This window comes from Haliotis rufescens, unplaced genomic scaffold (assembly GCF_023055435.1).
Source record: "Haliotis rufescens isolate VD_foot unplaced genomic scaffold, xgHalRufe1.0.p SCAF_1, whole genome shotgun sequence".
NCBI lineage: Eukaryota > Metazoa > Mollusca > Gastropoda > Lepetellida > Haliotidae > Haliotis > Haliotis rufescens.
Genome location: NW_025963779.1, coordinates 27,409,677 through 27,437,671, shown reverse-complemented (window position 1 = coordinate 27,437,671; position 27,995 = coordinate 27,409,677). Strand labels below are relative to the sequence as shown.

The following is a 27,995-nucleotide window of genomic DNA, read 5'->3' as shown; positions in this document are numbered from 1 at the left end:
GTGCCATATAATGATTAGGTCATCCATTGGTAGTGATGGGCCATGCTCTTTACCAGTGCCATATAATGATTGGGTCATCCATTGGTAGTGATGGGCCATGCTCTTTACCAGTGCCATATAATGATTGGGTCATCCATTGGTAGTGATGGGCCATCCTCTTTATCAGTGCCATATAATGATTAGGTCATCCATCGGTAGTGATGGGCCATGCTCTTCACCAGTGCCATATAATGATTAGGTCATCCAAAGGTAGTGGTGGTCCATGCTCTTTACCAGTGCTATTGAATGATTAGGTCATCCATTGGTAGTGATGGGCCATGCTCTTTACCAGTGCCATATAATGATTGGGTCATCCATTGGTAGTGATGGGCCATGCTCTTTACCAGTGCCATATAATGATTGGGTCATCCATTGGTAGGGATGGGCCATGCTCTTTACCAGTGCCATATAATGATTGGGTCATCCATTGGTAGTGATGGGCCATGCTCTTTACCAGTGCCATATAATGATTGGGTCATCCATTGGTAGTGATGGGCCATGCTCTTTACCAGTGCCATATAATGATTGGGTCATCCATTGGTAGGGATGGGCCATGCTCTTTACCAGTGCCATATAATGATTGGGTCATCAATTGGTAGTGATGGCCCATCCTCTTTATCAGTGCCATATAATGATTAGGTCATCCATCGGTAGTGATGGGCCATGCTCTTCACCAGTGCCATATAATGATTAGGTCATCCAAAGGTAGTGGTGGTCCATGCTCTTTACCAGTGCTATTGAATGATTAGGTCATCCATTGGTAGTGATCGGCCATGCTCTTTACCTTTAGCAGTGCCTTTGATCAATATAGGAAGACTACTCCGTTCTACAGTAGGGTTGAAGTAACAGCATCCCACAACTGGGCATGTCATGGAGGAGATCATTTCGTGAGGCTGAAACCTGAGTAGACAACGTTTACTTGGTCTAGTGTATCATCTGCCTCCGGTGCTACCATGACGACAGGGGGACATCTGGCTCCAGTGCTACCATAACGACAGGGGGACATCAGGCTCCAGTGTTACCATAACGACAGTGATACCTGGAAGCAGTGCAACTATGACAACGAGAGGCACATCAGGGAATAGTGCTACTATGACAACAGGTGGCACATCAGGAAGTAGCGCAACCATGACAACGTGCGGCACATCAGGGATTAGTCCTACTATGACAACAGCATCCCTGTCCCCAGGTACCACAACCCAGAGGACTATTGAATCAACAGCATCCGTGTTCCATGGCGACAGGCGGCACATCTGGAAGCAGTGCAACCATGACGATAGGCGGCACAACTGGAAGCAGTGCTACCATGACGACAGGCGGCACATCTGGAAGCAGTGCCACCATGGCGACAGGCGGCACATCTGCAAGCAGTGCAACCATGACGACAGGCGGCACATCTGGAAGCAGTGCTACCATTACGACAGGCGGCACATCTGGAAGCAGTGCTACCATGACGACAGGCGGCACATCTGGAAGCAGTGCAACCATGACGACAGGCGGCACATCTGGAAGCATTGCTACTATGACAACAGGCATAAGGAAGCAGTGACAACAGGCGGCGTAGCAATAGCCTCCCTGTTTCCAGGTACCACAACCCAGAGGCCAAGTGTATCAACAGCATCCGCGTTCCTGCAGACGGGGTCGTCAGAACGATCGTCCACTGCTACAACCCCACTCACGACAGCGTCACTGTTTTCAACAAAAAAATTGATAAGTTTATCAATACTCACTTTGATATAAAAAGATCAAACACACCTCACACACTAACTCACCCATATATCACACACATACACACCACGCACACACACTAACACACACATGCACACACACTCAGGCATACCACACACACACTCATACACTCACACACAGACTGCACAAACACACACACTAACACACACCACACACATTAAGACACACTTACACACACACCACAGACAGACAGACAGACACACACACACACACACACACACACACACACACACACACACACACACACACACACACACATACACACACACACACACACACACACACACACACACAGACACACACACACACACACACACACACACCACACCACACCACATCACATCACATCCATAATGACACGTTGTCACTGTACACGTGTATGCATCAGACTGGATGATATTAACATGATATTCCATAAGACGGACACTGTTAGATTCACGCACACACACTAACACACACATGCACACACATTAAGACACACTTACACACACACCACAGACAGACAGACAGACAGACACACACACACACACACACACACACACACACACACACACACACACACACACACACACACACACACACCACACACACCACACCACACCACATCACATCCATAATGACACGTTGTCACTGTACACGTGTATGCATCAGACTGGATGATATTAACATGATATTCCATAAGACGGACACTGTTAGATTCACGCACACACACTAACACACACATGCACACACATTAAGACACACTTACACACACACCACAGACAGACAGACAGACAGACACACACACACACACACACACACACACACACACACACACACACACACACACACACACACACACACCACACCACACCACACCACATCCAACCATAATGACACGTTGTCACTGTACACGTGTATGCATCAGACTGGAGGATATTAACATGATATTCCATAAGACGGACACTGTTAGATTCACGCACACACACTAACACACACATGCACACACATTAAGACACACTTACACACACACCACAGACAGACAGACAGACAGACACACACACACACACACACACACACACACACACACACACACACACACACACACACACACACACCACACCACACCACATCCAACCATAATGACACGTTGTCACTGTACACGTGTATGCATCAGACTGGAGGATATTAACATGATATTCCATAAGACGGACACTGTTAGATTCACGCACACACACTAACACACACATGCACACACATTAAGACACACTTACACACACACCACAGACAGACAGACAGACAGACACACACACACACACACACACACACACACACACACACACACACACACACACACACACCACACCACACCACACCACACACACACACACACCACACCACACACACACACACACACACCACAGACAGACAGACAGACACACACACACACACACACACACACACACACACACACACACACACACACACACACACACACACACACACACACACACACACACACCACACCACACCACATCCAACCATAATGACACGTTGTCACTGTACACGTGTATGCATCAGACTGGAGGATATTAACATGATATTCCATAAGACGGACACTGTTAGATTCGGCTATCCGGCTATGATTCAACTCGCCCCAGTTACCTTAATGTAAACGGATGCGATCACAATTTTGATATAATTGCAGGAAAAATATAAATGGCTTAAGTGGTCCCCTCTTAGGCCTGGCCATTATAGATCACTTATTCGGAAAGGTTGATCTATTATGCTGTATCAGCTCATAGGGACATATAACGATAATAACGATAATAAACAACACAGAATTTAACTGGCTTATTATTGTAGAGCGGCAGTTCCGTGTCAAGGTCGTTACTTAATACAGAGTACATTCTGTGCCTGGAGGAGAGATTGTGGAACCGAATGTTATTGAGGTAAGTCCATATTGTCTATCTATGAAAGATAATTCTAACATATATTTAAGTGGGGCGCAGGTGGCCCTGTCATCTGAGACGCCGCGGGTCACTGTGGGGAGTTGCGTCCCTTGGGCACGCCAGAAACCTATGAATCATAGGTTGGATTCTCATGTTCGCCCTGATTATTATCCCAGGTTTAACAGCACCATACCCGCGTTCGTGGGTTTAACCAAAGTAGTTAACATCTGAGATCGGCATTACTCTAAGCTCTCCTCCCACATCAAGCTGACACGCCGTGATATAACTGGCACACTGTAAATTAGTTCAAGGCGCCGTTAAGACCAAAACAATAAGCTTGATTGGTAACAACAATCGGTTTCTTTATCTAAGAATATCATTGTAATAAATGATAACATATTTCCTGCATCCATACACAATGGAATGTATGGCATAAGTTTTACTTGCATGTAAGCCTCGTGAATGTCCGGGTTAGAATTCAGCAACCCATTCTTGTAGTAAGAGGCGACTAACGGGATCGGGTGGTCAGGCTCGCTTAATTGGTTGGTGGATGTCGTCGTATCCCAAATGCGTGGATCGATGCGACTGGATTGTCTGGTCCAGACTCGATTATTTACAGACCGCCGTCAAAAGCTGGAGTATTGCGTATTACGGAGTTACACAAACAAACAAACAAACTAAACTAAACTTGTATGAGCGGTGGGGTAGGTAATCCCTGAAGATGAACCGCTGCACATGCATATGCTTTGTAATCATGATACTAGTATTCAAATTAACCTTAATCGATTGTCAAAAGACATAACTGAACACATTTGATGAATGTTATCGTTGGGTCTCTCGTCACCGATGGTGGACAAACAGCTCGTGAAGCGTTGTGTCAGTGTACCATACAGTTACTATACCAGCGAGATATATGTCACATCACAACTAAGGGGCGGTCGGGTAGCCTAGTGGTTAAAGCGTTCGCTCGTCACGCCGAAGACCCGGGTTCGATTCCCGACATGGGTACAATGTGTGAAGCCCATTTCTGGTGTCCCCCGCCGTGATATTGCTGGAATATTGCTAAAAGCGGCGTAAAACCGTACTCACTCACTCACAACTAAGTGTATATATATATATACAAAGACTCCGCAAGGTTCAGCTGTGGCTTCTCCATCCTAAATGCGGAATACATGTCCATATGGAGCTTGTTGCACATTGAATATTTAATAGCAAACTGGATTCCAGCTAAGCTGTTAAGATCTGTTTCGTACTTTTATATTCTGTTTCAGTACAGCTCGACAAACCAAGATGACTGCTCCAAACTACACTGTTACCTCGATACTAGTAAGTTATTTATTTAACCTTTCCTTTATTTTCAAAACTACTATACTTTCTAGACCACACATAGATACGCATAAACCTGTTAACACGCTCTTCTTTCCTATATCGGTAAGTGTCCGACTGTTCTATTGTGTCTGTCACATTAAACATTATTGACTGAAAGAGGGGACCAAGTCAATTATTTTTTGGATATTTGTTTTCAGGAAATCCAGCATATCAAGTGAAAATATCTTTTAAAATAATTGACAACAAATGATTTCTTATCGAAAAATTACTTCATCAGTATTATTGTAATATGAACTGCCGCTCAAAATAAAGTATAGATTACACCCATGTTTGATTGTGGCTAAAAGTGAAACAAACAAGAAATGGTTATTCGATGGTGATGTATTTGATACAGGTTACACAGCTGTGTTTTGAACCTCAAGTTTGCAATGTTTCGGCGACTGTTTTCAGTCCAGTAATTTTTAAATAACGTTTTTTGGTCAAATCCCATTTCCATGTGTATGCTTACTTTTGCCTGGCAGTTTTATGTATCTAGTATTTAGTGATGTCGCGATTCACCGATACACCGGTGTATCGTCGGCAGACTTTGCAAGATACGATACCCGATACACTTAATTTGGGATCGATTCACATTTAACCCCATATCGATGTTGATCTCGCAACGATATCGAGTACAAAATCATTTTCTTCCCTCCTAAACATGATAAAATGTCGTCTTTTAGATACGAAACCGGCCCGATAACTAAACCGACTAGCTTTCCCTTGCTGCTTATCATAATACAGCCAAGCCTGGTTCCCTGGGTATGCTGCGCTGGCGCTACACTGACCCAGGCAATGCACGCTCCTCACAGCGATAGTCCGTTCGCGGAGCTCTCTATACTATCGCTGCCACCAGTCAAAACTCCCCACTGTGATAGGTGGCCCCAACCATGCTTGGAGTTTAACTCGCAACCGAACGACCGTTATGTTTACACACAAGTGACGACTGTCGTGACGCCGAATACACTTACCGCTGATAAATTACTTCTTTTTTTGTCAATTTGAATTTCTATTTAATTAAAGTGAGTGAGTGTGGTTTTACGCCGCTTTTAGCAATTTTCCAGCAATATCACGGCGGGGGACACGGCGGGGGTTTTCGGCGTGACGAGCAAATGCTTTAACCACTAGGCTACCCGACCGCCCCCTATTTTATTAAAACTATCATGTAATTGATATAGTAAGAATGTAAGGGAGAAGTTGGTTGATTTTCCGTTAGTCTGCAATCTTGAACCAATCTGATTATACAAACAACAAAGTAAATTCATCTTGAAAACATGGTCAGTCGTAAACCTTTTCAAAATGAAATATAATGGCATCCCCAAAGACATAAACAAAAGTATAAACGTTACTACATTTGGGGTTAGAGGGCAAGTTTCAAGATTCTTGTAATGGCCGCGCCCACACTGGTTGCAGCGATGTTACAGGGAGTATAACGAAGGTGTCACGCGCTGGGAAGGAGCTTGCCAGGCAATGACTGCACAATGGCCGCCTCCACTGGACGAACAAACATGGCGGACACGACATGTATTTACTATAGAAACTCTAGCACGGGTGGAGTGTAAAAAGTCCTGCTAACAGCTTCAGTAGCAGAGCCATTAGTGATGTCATTTGATTGTGACGTCATGGTAACCAATGAAGTCACAATGGTCTGCAAAGCATTGTGATGCAATTTCATTGCAGCGATATCTAGGGCGCGTTGCAAGCCACGAATCGCTCAGAGAAAGCAAATTAATCGCTCATCCTGGTTGTCTGCAACAGTTCGAAGCGCTTGCCCACTCTTCCAAAATGGCGGCGCAACTAGCGCTTGGTTGCCTTGACGTAATGAAGAACGTAATAGAAGAGGCTCGATGACGAGCTGATGGAATTCATGACTACTTTGAAGATGTAAAGCAGGCTGAGGATGATGGGGTCTTCGCTGCCTTTGCTCATTTCCTCGTTGATCCAGTCAAGAATTTCTTGTTCCGCTGTCAAAGTGAGCCGCCATTTTGGTTTGAGAACGAAGCGACCTCAGCCAGCGTTTGTTTCGCTTGCAAGCGGCTGAAAGTTAGCGCACTGTTGTAAGGCGAATCGCTGTACATCGATTGCAAGCGATTGGCGCTTTGCAACGCATCCCTACAGTGTAGATATCGCTTGATCTCACCCAAGCGATATCTCCTGTGGGAGCCAGTTTTGGATGATAAATTACTATTATAACATCTCACTACATCTCCTAAGAATGGAAACTTGTTAACAATGCGCTCCAGACAAGACCTATCTATGAATCCCATACTGGTGACAATGTGGGCCAAGTTCTCTCTTCAGCTGTAATTGAATGGAAAATTGAAAGGAATATGCCAGTGGCATGTGCTACTGAGAATGTAGCAAATATGACAGTGGCACTGACGAATGCTGGATTTAGGCAGGTAAAATGCTTTGGACACCTGTGAATCTTGCTTCCCAGGAGGCCCGTAAAATTGACAACGTGAACAGACCTATAAATAAATTTAGACAGATTGTCGGTGTTTTCCATGGTAGCTCCACAGCCACTACCCTTCTCAGAGAACAGCAGTTGATGTTACTGCTTCCCAAACATACTGTGATACAAGGTGTGTCCGCTCGGTGGAACTGCAGCTATGACATAGTGGAAAGGTACTTAGAACAGCGGCCTGCGGTGATGTCTGTTCTAATGTCAAAGGAAGTACCTTGGATTGAGTGAGACAGACCTTTCCAACGCTAAAGATCTTGTTACTATTTTGAGTAGCATGTCGTCCATTTGACCACATGTAGGGAAATAACAAGCCACAATGGGATTCCGTGTTAGAATTGTTCCGGGTATTTGGGATGCGGTTGAGGTGGTATGTGGTCGACAGTTGCAGCAGGCCGGGAGAGACAGATTGCCACGCGCTTATCACTTAACTGACACATCTAATTATTAACTAAACATCATTAACTAGCATGCTTGTCGTAAGAGGCGACTAGGATCGGGTGGTCAGGCTCGCTGACTTGGTTGATACATGTCATTGATCCCAATTGCGTGGATCGATGCTCATGATGTCAATCACTGATTGACTGTCCAGACTCGATTATTTTACAGACTGCCGTTATATAGCTCGACTATTGCTGAGTGCGGCGTTAAACAACAAACAAACATTAACTAGCCGTAACATTATACAATGTAGAGTGAGTTAATTTAAGTACTTAATTAATGTAATAAACAATTGAGTATCTTAATACCTGAGTTTTTAACCTGAACATCAACGCGCCAGGGGTTGAGGAGTGATTTTGGCCGTGTTTACCAGGAGTGAACTGCACCGCCAATAAACTGAGGATTTCTTTGTTTCCTGAAATATAAGATTTAAGGTTAATCTAGCTCAAGCAATCATGAGACTAACGTTAAGATATATCAATATTTAATTTTTTCAAACATCATATATGCTTACACATTCACAATGGATCAATTCCTTTACCTTAACTTCATCTTCAACATCTTCAAAGGGAACTGAGAGATGTACTGCTGACGACGGTATACCGTTTCCTGACACCCTGAACACTTAGGTCACATAGTGAAGAATGATTCTATATTGAATTTCTGATATATACTTATTTTACTTATTTAATTCTTTATTAATTGAGTTAGCGTGACCAGAGGACGTTTTCTCTAAACATATTGGGCGTTTTCTCCAAGTACAAAGGACGTTTTCTCTAACGCGTCGGCCGTTCTGTCTAATTGACCAGCGGCCGTTTTCTCCAGTTCCCCTTGATGCAATGTCTGATGAAATGTGAGATGAGACAGGGACGCGCTCCCTCCTTTTATATAGTCTAACCAGCCTCCAGCACTTTCCACACAGTGCCAGACCAGTCCAGTCTCACTTGAACATCACAGAAATCCACATGGTTCTTTTTTTTACATTTGACATCCATGCTATTCCGGAAGTTTAGAGATAATTTGAGCTTCTAAACTGAATAACTTCCTCACCACTGCAACATTAAATAGTACTACCTTCCTGACAAATAATCATTGTCCAAATACAATGCAATATACTTCTACTGAATCTCAACCGAAACAGTGTTATACAGCTACAATCACTGTTTAACAACTAACTACACTGCCATATATACTCTTCAAAAACGAAAAGCAATACGGATATTTATAAAAGCATAAAAGCAAAATTAGCGGACCAAGAGGGGCAAAATGAAGAGGTTTAATGTGTTTAGTGGCAGTGACAAATTTCCCGAATCAAAACGATCACAAGGACATGAAAACCATTTGTCGGGAAACACGTACGATTCGGAAAAACGCAACCAGTGCATTTAACAAAGGGGCCATGGAGCTGCACGCACTGCACGTGCGATATTAAAGTGCAGCGTCAATCGAATAGTGACAGTTCAACAACATGCCAAGATTAACAGAAGTGCAAGGAGACAACGTCATAGGCCGTTTACAGGCAGGGGAATCCCGATCAGCTGTAGCAAGAGTTTTCAATGTAACGCCCATCACCATCACAAGGCTATGGGGCCGGTTTTAACAGCATGGGTCAACACGTGATCGGCCAAGGTCGGGGCGACCACGAGTAACCAGCCCCGCCAAAGATCCCTACATCCGACTGCGCCACCTACGAGAAAGGACGACCACAGCCACCTCAACCGCATCCCAAATACCCGGACTGTACAGAATCTCCGACCAGACCGTATGAAACCGTTTAAGAGCAAGACGACCTGTTCTACGCGTCATATTGAGCCAACAACATCGTCAATAACGACTGCATTTGTGTCGTCAACGCAGGCCTCAACTCGGATGGAGAAATGTCTGGTTCAGCGACGAATCAAGATTTCTCTTCCGTCGAGGGGAAGGAAGAGCACGGGTCTTCAGACGTCGGGGAGAACGTTGCGCCGGAAACTGCGTACAGGAAGGGCACAGGTTTGGTGGGGGTAACGTTTTGATGAGGGCGGCTATCTCTCATCATGGCAGGACAAGTTTGGGTCCATATCCCAGGGCAATCTTACGGCTCAACGATACATCAACGAAATTCTCCTACCACACGTCCTCCCAAATTGCAGCCAACGGCAACAGTGTATTCCAGCAGGACAACTCTCGACCGCATACAACACGAATCACACGAGCCTGTCTACACAACAAGAACGCTGATGTTTTCCCCTGGCCCTCCAGATCCCTGGATTTGAACCCGATAGAGCACCTGTGGGATGAATTGGATAGACGGCTACGCCGACGTCAACCACTACCACAGACGTTGCAGCAGTTGGCTTTTGCGTTGCAGGCCGAGTTGGCTACCATTCGCATACTCGTCTCTTCCATGGGCAGGAGATGTCAGGCCGCTATTGATTCCAACGCGTTATGGATGGTAGCTGACCTTCACCTTGGACTTTTCCTATGAACCGATAACTGAGATGACTACAATCACCAAGGGTTCTCTCCACAACAATTTGGCTCGATACCTGTACGGTTCCTCGCGTAAATGTATTTTCCTACCACACACAAATCTGGCCTTGCGTTTCTTTTATTGAAGAGTTATAACACTATAAAAGTCCAGTTCCACCCTTGCCGAACTAGGCTGGAGTAACGAGCCAATGCATTGTCGAATCAAAATCGCGGATCAAAATAGGCATCCGGTCCATAAACAACATGGCGACTGCCGTGCAGATTTCGGCCGATTGCACGATTTGCAGAGAATGTATACTGTCAACTGGGTCTTGACATAGATTTTCCAATTATTTTGTTCTTTTAATCAAGGTGCTCAAGTGATTTGATGCACTTCGCTTAATAAGACTCGTTGTATTACAATACAGATCTTGATTAACGATTATATCGTCTTGACTGGGCGCCGTGTTTGAAGCACAATAATGCAAGTGTTATGGAAGAATCTAATCGGTCAAAAGAAGGGACATAGAAGGGACATAACTCGAAAAAGCCACTGGTGGCGCTACGATCGAGCTACGAAATTTATGCTCAGTTCGGCAAGTGTTGAAACTGGAGCAATTGTTGCTCACATGCCAATACGTCACATGGACGGCATGATATCCCTATTACACAAAGTTACGTGTTCAATTCTCTTTATGTGTATTTGTCTTCATATTATAGCAATGATTCCGTCTATATATTCCAGTCCAGCCCCTACGTCATGAACAAAGATGGCGGTGGCTACAAGGGATTCCTCGTTGATTTACTCGAAAAAGTCGCTGAGGAGGTGGGGTTCAATTACAACATTCGGCTCTCCAAAGACGGCAAGTACGGATCTTATAGCAATGGATACTGGAATGGCATGATTGGAGAGGTGGTGCGAAGGGTATGCATACAGACTTATTAATCGTGTATTTCGTGTGTGTTTTCATCTTTTTGTCTACAATAGACTCTTCTGTCAGGAGATACTTTTTTAATATTGTCGCTTTTATACTTTGTATCAGTGTTTTTGTTTGTTTGTAACTTTGGTGGGTTTTTTAATTCAATAACTCATTTAGGACATATTTATTACATTCAATATATATAGTACTGTTTTCAATATATAAACCGAAAATCAAAATATGTTTAGAACTTCTCTGAAAGCACAATACCAAGAGAAAATTAGCCTAATGTGACGAATAGTAAAAATAGTTTAGTCCGAGACATCTGATCAACTCCCATCTTCGTTTCCTTGACCAGGAGGCAAGCATTGGTCTAGGAGACGTTACCATTACCAGAGAAAGAGAACGAGTTGTGGATTTCTCCAAACCATACCAATCCCAGACACTACGTCTTCTAGTGAAAAAGCCTTCTTGGCATCCCCCCGGTCTTGGCTTCCTACTAGATCCATTCTCGTCGGAGATTTGGCTTTCTATCCTGTTTGCACTTCTTCTTGTGGCAATCCTGTTCGTCGTCATCGGTCGGTTCAACCCGTTTGAATGGAGACAAGTGGCATCGGACAAAGACCCCAGAGGCGCAAGGCACAGCTTTGGTCTGAGAGAGAGTTTCATGTTTGTGTTCAGCACCATCACACTTCAAGGTAATAAATTAAATTTCAGGCAATGACTCTCACATTCCATACTTTTTCTTCTCAATACGTATTTCAATTCGCCTTTTAGTCATTATATTTCCACAGTAATTTGAAGCTTGATCCGTTAAACTGCACATATAATAAAGCATCTCCAGAATGAGTTGTGTGCTGTTGATACCAACCCACGTTTAAAATATAATTATGTGAATACAATGTAACAAATGTTATATTTGGGATGACACTTTCTCAAAGTGAGGCACCTTATCACCACCACACAAAGTCAGCGATCTAACCCATTCAGCCTCCGAGGTTTCCACCGATAAGGTGCCTCACTCTGGCAATTTGGGTTCGAATCCCGAAAGCAACTCATCCAAAAAAAAATACGAAAATCTGTAACTTTACTAAGAAAGTGTTATTCCAAACATAACATGTGATACATTTGACCACTTTCTAAATGATATTGTATGTTAATATGAATAAAATTTACTGTATTTAGAAATCAATGTTTCCAGATGTATAACGTGTGTTGCAGGTTACCGAGAGACTCCCCGGTCTCTGGCAGGTCGCGTGTTGGCGGTGTCCTGGTTCATCTTCGTCTTCTTCATGGTGGTGGCCTACATAGGAGCAGCCACGGCCTTCATGTTTGCGGGACAGAGCATGCCATCAATGCCTTTTGAAGATCTTGAGGACATTGTCGATCACAGACAAATCCAAATAGGAATGGTGCGAGGTGGAAGTTCGTTTCAAAAACTCAAGGACAGTAAGATAGGCATCTATCAGCGTGTGGCTGACTACGTTGAAATGCAGAATTCGTTTGTAAACAGCACGAAAGAAGGACTTGAAAGGGTTAGAGGCAGAGCTGGACATTTTGTAATGTTGATGGAGTCATTGAGAGCAGACTACATTGCCCAGCAGTTGCCCTGTGATGTTATGGTGTATGGCAATAGTCATTTCAGTATGAGCTTGGGTCTTTTCACAAATCAAGGATCTGGTCTCAAGCAGAAAATCGATGATGCACTCCTAAGATTGAGGGAAGATGGCACAATACACATTCTGCAGCAAAAGTGGTGGACATTAATGGGGAGGTGTCCAGTGGCTCGTGTTGCGAACAAACGGCAACAAACCATCACGGCTTCTCAAGCAACACTTCGGAAACTTGCAGCACCGTTCCTGCTGCTGCTGATAGGTGCTATCCTGGCTGTTGTGGTCCTGGTGGGCGAGATCGTCTTCAGGAAACTCAGGCAGTAGATGCCCGCACTGCATTCATGCATGGGCCGCCCTTCCACGATGTTACGTCTCGCGAACTCATTACCATTCTTCTCGTCACTCTATGGCTTTACACTGCCGGAGTTACTGCCGATGTGACGTTAAATATTAACTCACTATTTACCATTCCTCATTGCTTTTAGTATCAACACCATGTGCATCTTAATTAGGTGTTGTATTGACTGTTGGCACCGTGTCACAATGTAATCATGGACTTATGTATATCTAGATACATGGACACCCTATATAAACATTTACTTTGACGAACGTGTGCTTTACGATCTCTGCCTAGTAGATGATTAGTTGTGCAATGTATGCATGCAGATTCAGTAGGTAGGTTTATAGTTATGAAAAAGTGAAAAAAATATATACTTATTGTTCATTCAGAAAAACTGCATGTTTTTCTAACATTATTTATATTGTTTACCTTTGTGGCAGATGTTCATTTCAGCGGTTCGCATTCAGGATGTGTGATTGTTTCGGCTGGCCAAGTAGTCGTGGGCGCCGGAATTCGCTTAACAGATTGTGTTCCCTAGATGTACTGGAACCCTATGATCGTGGGTTCGAATCCCAGATTCGCCCTACATGTTTCGTTGATTATGCTAAGATAATCTTGGGTTCGAGTCTGAGGTTCGCCCTGATTATCCTTGGTTTGTCACAACCATACCCATGTGGGTTTCGGCAAAGTGGTAAGCGTCTTAGGCTTCCATCGCCCGCCAGCAGGCTTTCCTCACACATCCTGCTGATGTAATTCTTACGTATGGAATGAATTTTGTCCCTTTTATTTATGCATCTTAAATGTCACTGGAGAACAATTTCGGTGTATGCATGCACATGTAACCTTAAGCAGTTTCTTATATACTTGTATTAGATTTGGTCTGTTATTTAGGAAGCAGAATAAACTGTGTCAATTATTTACAGTCCTGTCTTTAACACGCTTTTAATGAACAGGTACGGGTGCCAAACTGTTCAATCAATTTCACCAAAAAACATAATGTTGACACAAAACAATCATATTTCACCTATGAAACATCTTATAAGATTTGTCAAGTACTGCATTTCCACATCCAATATACATACGGGGTTTTTTAATGGTTTTCAACTTACACTGACGGTGACTTCAGGGTAACATTGTCAAAGCCAAGATCAGAGTGTAGGTATCAATTTTGTTTTTGGGTCAAAAGAAGGTTCGGGATGGACTTATACACAATATGACTTGCATTTCATGACATTTTATTACTTAAAAAGTATCTGTACAAGGCATCAAAACGGACTACATTTTTGCATAAGGGTTTGTATGAGAAATGTTAACATAATGCGTCACAAAAAATGCTATGCAGAGGAGAGTTTGTATGGAATATCATCAGAAGTATTTCACAACGTCAGTTTGCATGGAATATATTTCATCATTCAGGATGATTTCTCTTTTTATCCGATACAGTAAATCGTTATAAATCTTATTTGTGGGGAGGGTTTATGTTGAGCAATATTCCCGCAGCTTCAGCTCTTGATGTCTGCATTTCACAACTTTTTGAGGTACAATCGAGCATCAAAGAGCGTCATACAACTCTTGCTCAGAAGCTCAAGATCAAGGTTACATTAAGTAAAGCTTTCAAAAGGTTTTATGGTAGACACGTGGAATGCTCCCGTGCTTTCAGGTGAACAATTGACCTGCCTTTGCATGTGTTTGGGACGGGTGTCACCGGTGGAGCAGGATACGCTCATCTTGTATCATCACTAGTTGATAAACACATGCTCATGATATAGTCGGAAACGTACAATCGACTTTTTGAACTATGAATATGGAAAGGGATTTGTCGCTTTTTTTGTATTGTTTTGAGTATGTAAATATGATTTTAAGAAACTGGTGTTTTGGGGCGGAATATTTGATTCCGAATATTTTGGATGGCAGGGTTGTATAGATTATGTATTGTAATCAATCCAAGGCGGTACGGAGAGGGTGTCTTTCAGTTATATTAACATAATACATCATTTTGTTTGTTTGTTGTTTAACGCCGCAATAAGCAATGCTCAAGTTATATAACGGCGGTCTGTACATAATCGAGTCTAGACCAGACAATCCAGTGATTTGTATCATGAGCATCGATCGTGCAATTGGAATACGATGACATGCTTCAACCAAGTCACCGAACCTGACCACCCGATCCAATATGGCGCCTCTTACGACAAGCACAGATTGTTGGGGACCTATATTCTTACGCGGTATCCCCACGTGTCTATATTATTGAATACAAAACCTCCATAAAACAAACTCCTTCTGAATAATTGATACCATATAACCGATACAAATCCTCACTCATTTATCCTTTTAAATCAAAACGTCAACGCCAAGGGATATTTAGTCTCGATTATTTTCCTCTCCCATCGGGATAAATAGCGGTGAAAATTACATGAATGGACCACTGATAAATCAGTAATGACACCAGATGTTCGAGAACGGTCACTAGTCTGATCCAGGCCTGACTATTGATTCTGCTAGGAATATCCAATGAAAACATCATCAGGCTCAAGGGCCCAATTGCACAAAGCGATCTTAGCGCTAAGATGATCGTAACTCCCATACTTTAACATAAGCTTACAATAGTTGTAGTGCTAAGATCGCTTTGTGCAAGTGGGCCCAGAAGATTCAGAACACTGCGGCAGGGATTGTAACACAGTCACCTGTAAGAACACACATATGCCTAGTGTTAAGATCCCTCCATTTTCAAAGATGATTTCAAGTTATGAGGATGAGATGAGAGATGATTTCAAACCCTTACGTACAAGTTTGTAAACGGAACAGATCCATCTTATCTCAACGACCATGTCCATGTGTACCAGCCATTTAGGAACTTACGGTTTGGTGACAAATTTCAGCTGGTCATCCACACTAAACGTAAAGCCTTTGGTGCCGAATCTTTGGAAATAACTGCTGCATTAATAAAATACATTTCCAATTTCTCTCAGAACATATTATTATTATTATTAGTAGTAGTAGTAGTAGTAGTAGAAGTAGTAGTATTAGTAGTAGTAGTAGTATTATTTACAGATTAAAATAAAAAATGCAGCAAAGAGGGTTTGGGTGATCCTAACACAGTCAGGCTGGTTAGGCTCATCATCAGCTCAAGGCCCTTGTTCCCTCTACACGCAGCCAATGGGACTTCTCCAAGGGAGGGCTGCCCAGTCAAACCAATCGAGAACTTGATTTCATAAAATGCCTGCAATGCCTTTAATGCTGAAACGTTCACTGTCTAGCTTAGTTGTAAGCAGTTTGTGTCTTTGAATATGATTTTACAAAAATGTACAAGGACCTAAGCGAATGAGAATACCGACGCCATAAGTTGGAGCTGGTGGTAATGTTCGACATGCTGGAGGACGAAGAGCGAAATCGTACAGCTTGGTACTGATGTTGCCATCATTTTGATGACGTGTGATATGGTTTTAGTGGATTTCCATCTCTGATGCATAGATGGGGTCAAGATACTCATCTTATCATTGCTGAAAGAAACTAGGGACCTTTTGGACAACGTGTTTGATTTAACTAAAGTGACAAATAAAGTAGTAAGAAGATTCGAATGCAACAAAAAGCAGATCAGTTACGAGAGGTTCAAGTAGTAACCGTTGGGAAACCTCCTATTTGTCTAAATGTTCAATCCCAAATATTGACAAGACATTATTGTCAATCAGGAAGTCCATCTATTCACATGGAAATACATTCAGAAATACCGCGTCCGTTAAAAAGTGCAATAAACGTATATTTTCACGATCACATTCTTGGAAACCAAAGTCCTATTGATAACAGAATGAAATTTCTATTTCAATTATTTTAGATCGTATAACTTTCATGATCCACAAGTGATTATTTCCACTTGTCTCAGTATTTAATTAGGCCTTGCTTGATTGTTGTCAGAAATATCGTTAGTAGTTTTGACACGGATTAGGTGGCATATTGCGGAACCCAGCAATATATATCTTCTTAGATTGATTCTTATAATAGGTCTACAGCAACCCATGCATGCCGTAAAAGGCGACTATGCTTGTCGTAAGAGACGACTAACGGGATCGGGTTATCAGGCTCGCTTACTTGGTTGATGCATGTCATCGATCCCAATTGCGTGGATCGATGCTCATGATATCAATCACTGGATTGTAGAAATAATTTCATGATTGTCGTATATTCCTTTTCAGATCAAGGACTCGCTTTGTATGAAGGATTAGTAGATTATCCCTCAATGCCACGTTCCTTGTATAGACAGTTTATATAGTGTGCGAGTAATCCTACACAAGACATATTCCATACAAATGCACCACTCCACCAATCCTTCTAAATCAGTAAATATATTACTAAGAAGAGAAGACTAAAAGATCAAGTGGTCAGGCTCGGTGACTTTGTTGATTACATGTGCGTCGATGCTCATGATATCAATCACTGGATGGTCTGGTATTGACTCGATTATTTACAGACCTCCGTCACATATTTGGTATAGTGATGAGTTCAGTGTTAAGCAACAAACAATTAACTGATCAACATCTACTAACGTGTGCAATTTATGAAGGACATAATTAGGATTCCTTACCCAGAAATACAAAATTTATCAACGAAGTTGGCCACGAAATTTGTTTTCTACTTGTATACAGTGCCATCGTGTGAACATTTCATAGTTATATTCACATTATTAAACTAATTCTCACATCAAACTGGCATGCCAAAAGCCATCAAATTTAACAAATCATCAAACATGGAAGACTCCTGCTTGTCGTCTGAGGTAGTACGCTCAGTTTACAAATATAATCTGTCACAGTAATGGCAATACGTTTATTCTGTCCCAGGCACACTAGATACGAGGGCCCGAGCTTATTGGCCATTTGGCATTTCCAGGACTCAACGTTTGTGGCTCGGGAGCGTGATTCAGACCGGTTGATATTTCTGGAACCCATATCAGAATCCATGCGGCGGCGGTCTCTCGTTTAAGCAAAAGCACTGGGCGCGGAACACTGGGGTAAGATAAAACTGTTTATACTGTCATATCGCTGTGTAATTCATTGTTGAACAATTTGTAATTGTTTTTCTCTGTTTCTGTTAAGATTCAGTCGAAGTACATAACATTGTATTTTAACAATAATTAGTTGTGAGGAATTTATTACTGTGTAATGGAAGAAGTTGTATGTGAGTTACTATATTTAGATGCTTTTGGACTCAATTGCAAAATGGAATCTTCCAGAAACAGCTATAGACTAGTCCAGCATAGTATGGAACATTCTAGAAGGTTATTTAGACTATAGAATAGCGGGCAAAAGCGTGACTCTCTCATCGCACATTACATCAAGACCAGCGGTTGTGGTCTTGGCTGTTAGGAATGTTGGCCGATAATACTTTGGATTTGTTTGAATCATTAGAACTTGAAAGAGATAAATTGGCTAAAGAAAAAGAAACATTGCAATTGGAGCAAAGAACAAAAGGTCACATAGGAAAAAGAGAATCGAAATTGAAGCCGAGTAAGAAAAAAGAAGAGACTAGAATTTCGAATTAAGCAATGGGAAGCTGATACAGAAATTAAGCTGAAATAAATTGAATTACAGAATGCTTTCTCTCTCTCTCCTCTGGTGTTGGCGTTTTGAAATCAGCTGCAGATACATGCTTTCGTGTTGTATAGATGGTTGGTCTTTTTCTTCGTTTTCCAACACAACCAACCGCGAACTCACTACGTAGGCGTCACAAAAACAATATGGCCGTTCGCCTGTTTACAATGTCTGACGAATCGCTATCTCAACAGTGTATCATGCACGCTCTCAGCGTCTGATGCCAATGTTTCCGTGAAGAGGATTGTCAAAACATGCATGAAAGATAGATTCACATGTTACAACTCTCTCTCTCTCTCTCTCTCTCTCTCTCTCTCTCTCTCTCTCTCTCTCTCTCTCTCGGTCTGGCGCTAGGCATTAAAGGGCTAAAACAAGTACTGGTCGGCTCGGAGTCAGTATAGCATTCTCTTGACCTCTTAAACGTTTCAAGGGAGAGTACTCACAATTTGGCAGTTAAGGGACCAGCTTTGGGATGGGAGCAGTTAATTAAGTTACAGGAGGAAGACGCAGAACTCAAAATTCTTGCCATTAGGGCAATCTCTTTAGAAGAAGCTGACAAAGTTCGAGTTTGCTATTTTTCAATGACAGCGTTTTGATGAGGTGAGGTGAAATGGGGTTTAACGTCGCGTCCAAGATTATTGCACTTATACAGCGACATGCATGCAGGTGTGTGTGTGTGTGTGTGTGTGTGTGTGTGTGTGTGTGTGTGTGTTTGTGTGTGTGTGTGTGTGTGTGTGTGTGTGTGCTTGTTCTAGTCCGGACTGATGCCGATTTTTTTATTCTAGCCCGCTAAGATACCATGCCGCAGTTTAACATGAATACCCCACTCAGATACACTATACTAACTCCGAGCCGACCAGTCCTTGTTTTAGCCCCTTAATGCCGAGCGTCAGGCAGGGTAACAACAAGTACCATCTTTTACCGTCTTTTAGTATGGAATGTCAACAGGAATATCTATCAAGTGACCATCTTTGGTAACATTATATACTACAAATCCAGGTGAGCTACAGTGCCGTGGCGCTTCTGAAAAAATAAATCATGTCTGCTTCTCCAAATCTACTGAATGTATAATAACTATGTCCACACACACATGTTACATGTTTTCAAAGATGCTTTGCTTAAAGATCAAAGTGCCGACTGTACGCCTTTTGAATTATGTCATAATGGACTGTGATGTCGGGTCGCTGTTCAAATTACCTCCCCCGTGATCTAACGTATCCTTGGCAACACCGTTTTTCCATTACTGTTAAGCAAGGTGGCACATTCACATCACTTTCAGTGAAATGGTTTCTCTAACCTTGTCCATTACAAGGAAGCGTCCTCGTGCTTGAACTCTACAAGTTCGGGGCAAACCTACACTTTATAAGACTACATGGGGTTAGAGCAAACTTTCTTTCTTAACTACATGACCTGGCTACAACGAAATCATAATTAGCACTCACCACTTAAATGTTATATCTTTCATTAAAGGTGAGCTTCTGTACCTTGTTTGTTTATTTGTTTGTTTGTTGTTTAACGCCGCACTCAGCAATATTTCAGCTATATGACGGCGGTCTGTAAATAATCGAATCTGAACCAGACAATCCAGTGATTGGCATCATGAACATCGATCCACGCAATTGGGATACGGTGGCATGCATCAACCAAGTCAGCGAGTCTGACCACCCGATCCCGCTAGTCGCCTGTTACGACAAGCATAGTCGCTTTGTACCTTGGTGCTCTGGTTTAGAAGACGCCTTCGTGATATGCATTGTTATAATTCAGTTTCTGTTTCAGTGTCACAATCTTAGTCTTTAAAGTTCGGTTCAAGATGAATTCTACTGGTACTGTCTACAATGTCACCGCGGTTCTGGTAAGTTGATTCAACAGACGATACTTAACTTCATACGCGTAAGTGCGGTTGTACTTTGCATTTAGCAATATTAGGAATGGATATGGGGAGTCGAACCCGGATCTTACACAAACCCCTTAACCTTGAGGCTACTCCTTCGCCCTTCAAGTCCATAAATAATACGTGCCTCTCACTCCACGGCGGCCATAAGATTAAAAAGAATTACTTCAATTACAGGACCTATATATTTCTTGTCAAGTATTTGGTAGAATGAATATTATTGTGCGTCCATTCTATACATTTTGGCGTACTGGACGCATATTTCTCCGTCGCGTCAAATCCCAGTTTCCAACATGTCATGTCTACTTGTTTTTACAATTCGTGACATGTTGTAGTTGTTTATTTTTACAATTATTAAATCCTAAAATGCATTAATTATGTCAGCCTGTTTCAGGTTACACACAACCAAATGTCTTCCCATAGACTTCTATAGTAACGCTATATATTTTTTTTAAATAACTAAGCATTCAACAGCTATTACCTGTACGTGTGTGCACAGTTTGGCCTTAGAGCAGCAATAAAAAAATATAAAATGACTAAGTTAGCCAGCTCCTTTTCCGAGTACAGAAAGCTCAACACACCACCCCCAGTTTCGCACCAAATGTCACCTACTTGAAAATAGCTGTGGTCACATTCAGCATAAGTCATCATGTTGAAAAAGACAGTCCTAAATATAGCAAAACATGGTCAGTTTTAATAACTGGATGGATGTACATTTGAAAGACATAAAAATCTTACAGAATATCCTTCAATCACAGCCTGCAGATATCTCTCGATCTGCACTGAAGGCTCCCTACGAAAACCGCACTGTCCAAACTGGTTCTGATTTGGTGTAGTAGAATCTTCACTGGGTATGCTGCGCAGGCGCTCCAGCGCATCATACCCAGGGAACCAGGCTGGAAATATGTTTACCGCAATAGTGAGAGGGAGCTAGTGCTGACGTGCCGGTTCTTCACAAACGGAATACGGTTGGACCTAGTTCCGGTCTGAATTCAGTTTGACGACTGCGTTCATTTACTGTTGTAGGGATTGTCATTCGTCACCCGTCCCGGAATAACACGAGTTGGTCACGAATGAGGCATTGTTTATCAAATCAGTATGTAAGGGGTATCGTCGTGTAGTTTTCAAAAACATGGCGTGAGTTGTCAAACGGGGAAAGAATTGAAACATAGTGTTCATTTTGTTTTACACATGCCCGTGTTGAATGAACAGTTTGGGAAAATCATGTTATTGTATATACTTTTTTGGCCGCCGTGTTGTTGTCTCGCATCAAAGTTGTCTTGTGCACATGATATATACGTTTTCAGGTTCGACCTACTTCGCCACTTCCGGTCTTGGAAATGTTGCATTGTGACGTCACACAATTGGAGTGACGTCATGGTCACTATATATGAAGTCACTAATCTCTGAAAATAGCCTTAATATCCTTGGCCGCTCAGTACGACATAAAGTTAATCACCAGTCGATCAGTTTAGGATGAGTGATCACTCGGCGGAGACTTGGTGACGCGAATGTTATTTCAGCCTATCTATTACGACCGCCTCCGTGGTCTAGTGGTAGAGCGTCCGCCCGGAGAGCGGAAGGTCCGGGGCTCGATCCCCGACCGCGTCATACCAAAAGACGTTAAAATATGGTACTTGTTACCCTTCTGGCGCTCGGCATAAAGGTGTTAAAACAAGGACTGGTCGGCTCGGAGTCAGTATAGTGTTTCTGAGTGTGGTATTCATCTTAAACTGCGTCATGGTATATCAGTGAGCTAGCACTATAAATCGGCATAGAAGCCACACACTCACACGTGCATGCACGTCGCTATAAATGCAATATTTAATATTAAACACCCTGGACCAATTCGCCACCATAGTCTCGTGTTCATCCAGATTCGAATCGAACGACGCTTAAACAAATCGCCGTCCAATCAAATAACGCTCTTGAAAGATACAAATTTTGTGCTAAGTTAGTGGTAAGAGGGGTCGAAACGTGACGTCACTTCCGGTACAAACTATAGCGTCAAATGGGTCAAGGGTACATATCAAAAGCGGATGGAGATGTAATACCCCTGATATGCGAGGATATGCGCGGTCTGTAAGTGTTCGGGTCAAGAAGACCAGTGGTTAAAGAAACAGAATTTCTTCATCCCTCGTTTCTGTTACAAACCCGGAGAGCGGACTAGTACAAGCAGCCACACAAACACACACACGTACATGCACGTCGCTATATAAGTGCAATAATCTTGGACGCGACGTTAAACCCCATTTCACCTCACCTCACCTCACCTGTTACAAACATTCCGCTGTGTATTTCTAAATGGGTGGGGTGGGTTGTTGTGTCATCTCAAAATCTCATTATTTTTTAACTAATCACCCCTGTCGTCTTTCTTGGCTGTTTGCACCCTTACAAAACACCATCCGCTGATTGTCATGTTACACCGAGTCCTTCCTATATAAAAAAAATTTCTGGGAGAGGAATATGTACCGCTGGCATGTGATCTGTAGGAATGAGAAATGGCCGATCTCCTTTTGTTCCACAGTCGAACCCCTACGTCATGAAGAAACATGGCGGCGGATACAAGGGATTCCTGGTTGATTTGCTCAACAAAATCTCTGAACAGGCGGGGTTCAAATACAACATTCAACTCGCTAAAGATGGAAATTATGGCTCTCTTGTTGATGGACGATGGAATGGCATGATTGGAGAGGTCGTAAGAGGTGTAGGTATACACATCTACCCTAAACAGCAGCATGCATGCACACAGCTTTTGTGTCTGTAACCACATCTCTACATGTACTGCGGTTAGGCCTTATATATATCTAGAACTTATTGAAGTATTGACGCCGCACTTAGTTTTTGAAACCAAACTGTGCTTGGACATTGTAGTGTCTAGATTATAGCCAGAAGAAACAGTTGTTTGTTTGTTTGTTTGTTTGTTTGTTCGTTGTTTAACGCCGCACTCAGCTATATGACGGCGGTCTGTAAATAATCGAGTCTGGAACAAACAATCCAGTGACTGACATCATGACATGCATCAACCAAGTCAGCGAGCCTGACCACCCGATCCCGTTAGTCGCCTCTTACGACAAGCGTGGGTTGATGAAGACCAGTTCTACCCCGGATCTTCACGGGTCAGAAACATTTCAACTCGAGTACCACTGACTGTTTATGTCAATGAAACTCAGAGCATCTCATCCTTAGGTTAGGTCCGAAATCGGAAAAAGTCTTGAATGACAAAAACAAGGTCACATGCAGTGAAGATGATTCGCAAAGAGTCTTTTTATTCGCTGTTGAAACAATATTTTCTGATAGAGTTGGTTCTTGACAATGTTTGATCTGAAACATGTCAGGAAGTAACAATCTACTGACAATGACAATGTTTTCAGTACTATCACCCAAAGTAAATTGAGATATTTCCGTTTCCATTTCCAGGAAGCAGACATTGGTCTGGGAGATATCACTATTACAACTATGAGAGAGAGGTATGTGGACTTTTCCAAACCTTATCTATCCCAGTCGCTACGTCTTCTGGGTAAGAAACCTGTGAGATATTACCCTGGCCTTGGCACCCTACTAGAACCGTTCACGGTGGAGCTTTGGCTTTCTATCCTGATTGCACTTCTTCTTGTGGCAATCCTGTTCGTCGTCATCGGTCGGTTCAACCCGTTTGAATGGAGGCAAGTGGCATCGGACAAAGACCCCAGAGGCGCAAGGCACAGCTTTGGTCTGAGAGAGAGTTTCATGTTTGTGTTCAGCACTATCACACTTCAAGGTAATAAATTGAATCCTTTCAAGTACTGATCCTCAAAATCCAAACTTTTCTCTTTCAGTAAGTCTTTCTCCACAATATAAAACCTCTCAGGAATGAATACGGTTGAGGACAAGGTACATTTGAAATTGAAAGCCGCGTGTTAAGGTTCGTTGGAATTATACCGCCGCTGGCAATCAATTTTATTTATTGTCTACTGCACAAAGACTTTCTACATTAGGGGTTATTCTGGCAATGTTTGTTTGTTTGTTGTTTAACGCCGCACTCAACAATATTCCAGCTATATGACGGCGGTCTGTAAATAATCGAGTCTTGACCAGACAATCCAGTGATTGACATCATGAGCATCGATCCACGCAGTTGGGATCGATGACATGCACGAAACCAAGCCAGCGAGCCTGACTACCCGATCCCGTTAGTCGCCTCTTACGACAAGCATAGTCGCCTTTTACGGCAAGCATGGGTTGCTAAAGACCTATTCTAACCTGGATCTTCTGGGCAATGTAATAGAATACCACGAGATAGGAAGGAAAAACCTCATTCAAACATTTTTAATTACACTTTCTCAAAACAAATTAATGCATTTTATCATTAAACTTGGTAAATACTCTGCTGTGTGCCATCAGTGAGGCCCTGCTTTAGAAAGGTTTTGGTCATGATCAGTCAAAAGTTCACGTCAGTGTTCAGGATTTTTAAACCATGATTATGTTATGTTCTATGTCTGAGGCGTACTTACCATTACCAATAGCATAATATAGTTTCATGTGTAAACTTTATATTTGCATGTGTCTTTACCGTTCCTTGATCTTGTTCGAAGTACTAGCAAACACTTCTAGTTTACTTAATACTCACTGTTTCTGGATGCTAGAACAATACGTGTTGCAGGTTACCGAGAGACTCCCCGGTCTCTGGCAGGTCGCGTGCTGGCGGTGTCCTGGTTCATCTTCGTCTTCTTCACGGTTGTGGCCTACATAGGAGCATCCACGGCCTTCATGTTGGCGGGAGGAAAGTTGGCCACAAGCCCTCCTGGTGATCTTGAGGACATTGTTAATGACAGGACAGTCCAAGTAGGAATGGTGAGGGGTGGAAGTTCGTTTCAAACTTTCAGGACGAGCACAATAGACATCTATAATCGTCTGGCGGACTATGTTGAAATGCAGGACTCGTTTGTGAGCACCGCTGAAGAAGGACTTGAAAGGGTTAGAGGCGGTGGTGGAGACTTTGTAATGTTGATGGAGTCATTGAGAGCAGACTACATTGCCCAGCAGTTGCCCTGTGATGTTATGGCGTACGGCAAAGGTCATTTCAGTATGGGCTTGAGTCTTATCACAAAGCATGGGTCAGGTCTAAAGCGGGAAATAAATGCCGCACTGCTCAGATTGAAAGAAGATGGAATAATAGGGAAGATGCAGCAAAAGTGGTGGACATTAATGGGGAGATGTCCAGTGGCTCGTGTTGCGAACAAGCAACAACCAACCATCATGGCTGTACGAGTCGGGGCTCGGAGACTTGCAGCACCGTTCCTGCTGCTGCTGATAGGTGCTATCCTGGCTGTTGTGGTCCTGGTGGGCGAGATCGTCTTCAGGAAACTCAGGCAGTAGATGCCCGCACTGCATTCATGCATGGGCCGCCCTTCCACGAGGTTACGTCTCGCGAACTCATTACCATTCTTCTCGTCACTCTATGGCTTTATACTGCCGGAGATACTGCCGATGTGACGTTAAATATTAACTCACTATTTACCATTCCTCTTTGCTTTTAGTATCAACACCATGTGCATCTTAATTAGGTGTTGTATTGACTGTTGGCACCGTGTCACCATGTAATCATGGACTTATGTATATCTAGATACATGGACACCCTATATAAACATTTACTTTGACGAACGTGTGCTTTACGATCTCTGCCTAGTAGATGATCGCAATATGGCTGAGAGATACTCCTCTTCCCTTTGTATATCAACTTTTCCCGAATAAAATTACTTGCATGTGCATCTTGACTTGGAGTTGTGCTAAAACTGTCAGTTTAATCATTGATTTAATCAACCCTAGATACGCGTACACCCCATTTAAATACAGTAAACTACGGTTAAAACGAACTCAAGGGACTGCTAATTGTAGTTCGTTATAACCGTAGTTCGTTATAAGCATATTTACAGCATATATACAGCAATGACCGGGACCAAAAAATAAATTCGTTATATCCGTCAGTTCGTTATAACGGTGTTCGTTATAACCGTAGCTTACTGTATTTATTTTTAAGGTCTTAAACATACAATGTTTCTAGATCGAGAGTGTCGAAGTCTGTTTCTGAATTAGTAGGTTGAGTTTTTATACAAGTGAGTTAAGTTGTGTGTGTGTGGGGGGGGGGGGGGCAGGCTTGTGGTAGATGTTCGAATCTGATTTTCGATTTTGCCGACGAGCAGACATATTGAACAGGTTGAAAACCCTATTATGGCCATTTCTCAGCTATTTGTGTACAAAGTGTAATAAGACTTGGTCCATCTGTTGTTAGCAGTGGGACTCAACATATGTATATATCAAATATTGATCTTGACTTTGCACTTTGGACCAAGACCTTAAATCCTTCTAAGATGCATTTCTTTGCACTGAAAACATAATGTCCTCATGTAAATAATCAAATCTGGATCAAGGAATCCTGCGATCAATATTGTGAGCATTGATCCAGGCCGTCGGGGTATGATGAAGGGCAATCAACCAAGTCTCCGAATCTGACCATCCGATCCACTAACTCATATCTTACGACCAACATAGGTTGCTGGGGACCTATTCTCAACCTAAACAGTTTCACACCTGAATATAATTATATCTCTTATCTGCAGCTGAAGAGGTTAGGTGAAATGGAGATCAATTTTGCGTTCAAGATCATTGCACTTATATAAAGATGTGCATGTGTGTAACCGTTTTATAGTGCTATCCCACGGAGATACCATATCGCATACCTGTGAAGATCCAGGTTAGAATTTATCTTCTGCAACCCATGCTTATCGTAAGAGGCGACTGACGGGATCGGTAGGTCAGACTTGGTGACTCGGTTGACGCCTGTCCAACTGCGTAGATCGGTGCTCAGGATGTAAATTACTGGATTGTCTGGTCCAGATTCGATTATTTAGACAGACGTAATATAGCGGGAATCTTGCAACAATAAACAATAAACAAACAAAAGTTATCCAATATCAGGAAAATCTGAAGAGGTTCATTTTGTTACTTGGAATCGGTTCCATTCTACGTTGCAGAGGTATAAATGAAGGCGAGGCTGAACACAACACTTAAAACAGACTAGTGGCAGATGTTAACACGGCTAGCCCAATACAGCCTACAAATACATGCTCCACAATTTGACCTCATCTGGAAGTCGTACTGATCATTACTGCACTATAATGGCTGTGACATTTCAGCAACCTTCTGGGTGTGCCATCTCATTATTCG

The 27,995-nt window shown here is 42.6% G+C and overlaps 2 protein-coding genes across 2 annotated transcripts; both read left to right on the top strand.

The window, feature by feature from the left end:
- The first annotated feature begins 3,584 nt into the window (after nt 1–3,584).
- LOC125371571 (glutamate receptor 1-like) lies at nt 3,585–14,232 on the top strand. Its single transcript, XM_046521071.2, has 5 exons — nt 3,585–3,719; nt 4,991–5,045; nt 11,189–11,368; nt 11,722–12,061; nt 12,585–14,232. Exons 1-5 carry the CDS (start codon nt 3,709–3,711, stop codon nt 13,298–13,300), a joined length of 1,302 nt encoding a protein of 433 aa, XP_046377027.2. The 5' UTR covers nt 3,585–3,708; the 3' UTR covers nt 13,301–14,232.
- A 3,928-nt stretch (nt 14,233–18,160) lies between these two features.
- LOC124149471 (glutamate receptor 1-like) lies at nt 18,161–26,539 on the top strand. The gene is made up of 5 exons (XM_046521078.2): nt 18,161–18,318; nt 20,675–20,750; nt 23,317–23,496; nt 24,210–24,549; nt 25,432–26,539. Exons 2-5 carry the CDS (start codon nt 20,709–20,711, stop codon nt 26,145–26,147), a joined length of 1,278 nt encoding a protein of 425 aa, XP_046377034.2. The 5' UTR covers nt 18,161–18,318; nt 20,675–20,708; the 3' UTR covers nt 26,148–26,539.
- The last annotated feature ends 1,456 nt before the right edge of the window (nt 26,540–27,995 follow it).

Bases quoted from the DNA above. Each gene is read 5' to 3' on its own strand.
- LOC125371571 (XM_046521071.2), top strand. The intron at 5,046-11,188 runs GTAAGTTATTTA...TATATATTCCAG, and splicing joins ACACTGTTACCTCGATACTA to TCCAGCCCCTACGTCATGAA. The intron at 11,369-11,721 runs GTATGCATACAG...TTCCTTGACCAG, and splicing joins TTGGAGAGGTGGTGCGAAGG to GAGGCAAGCATTGGTCTAGG.
- LOC124149471 (XM_046521078.2), top strand. From the start codon at position 20,709: ATGAATTCTACTGGTACTGTCTACAATGTCACCGCGGTTCTG. The intron at 20,751-23,316 runs GTAAGTTGATTC...TTTGTTCCACAG, and splicing joins ACAATGTCACCGCGGTTCTG to TCGAACCCCTACGTCATGAA. The intron at 24,550-25,431 runs GTAATAAATTGA...TACGTGTTGCAG, and splicing joins CAGCACTATCACACTTCAAG to GTTACCGAGAGACTCCCCGG.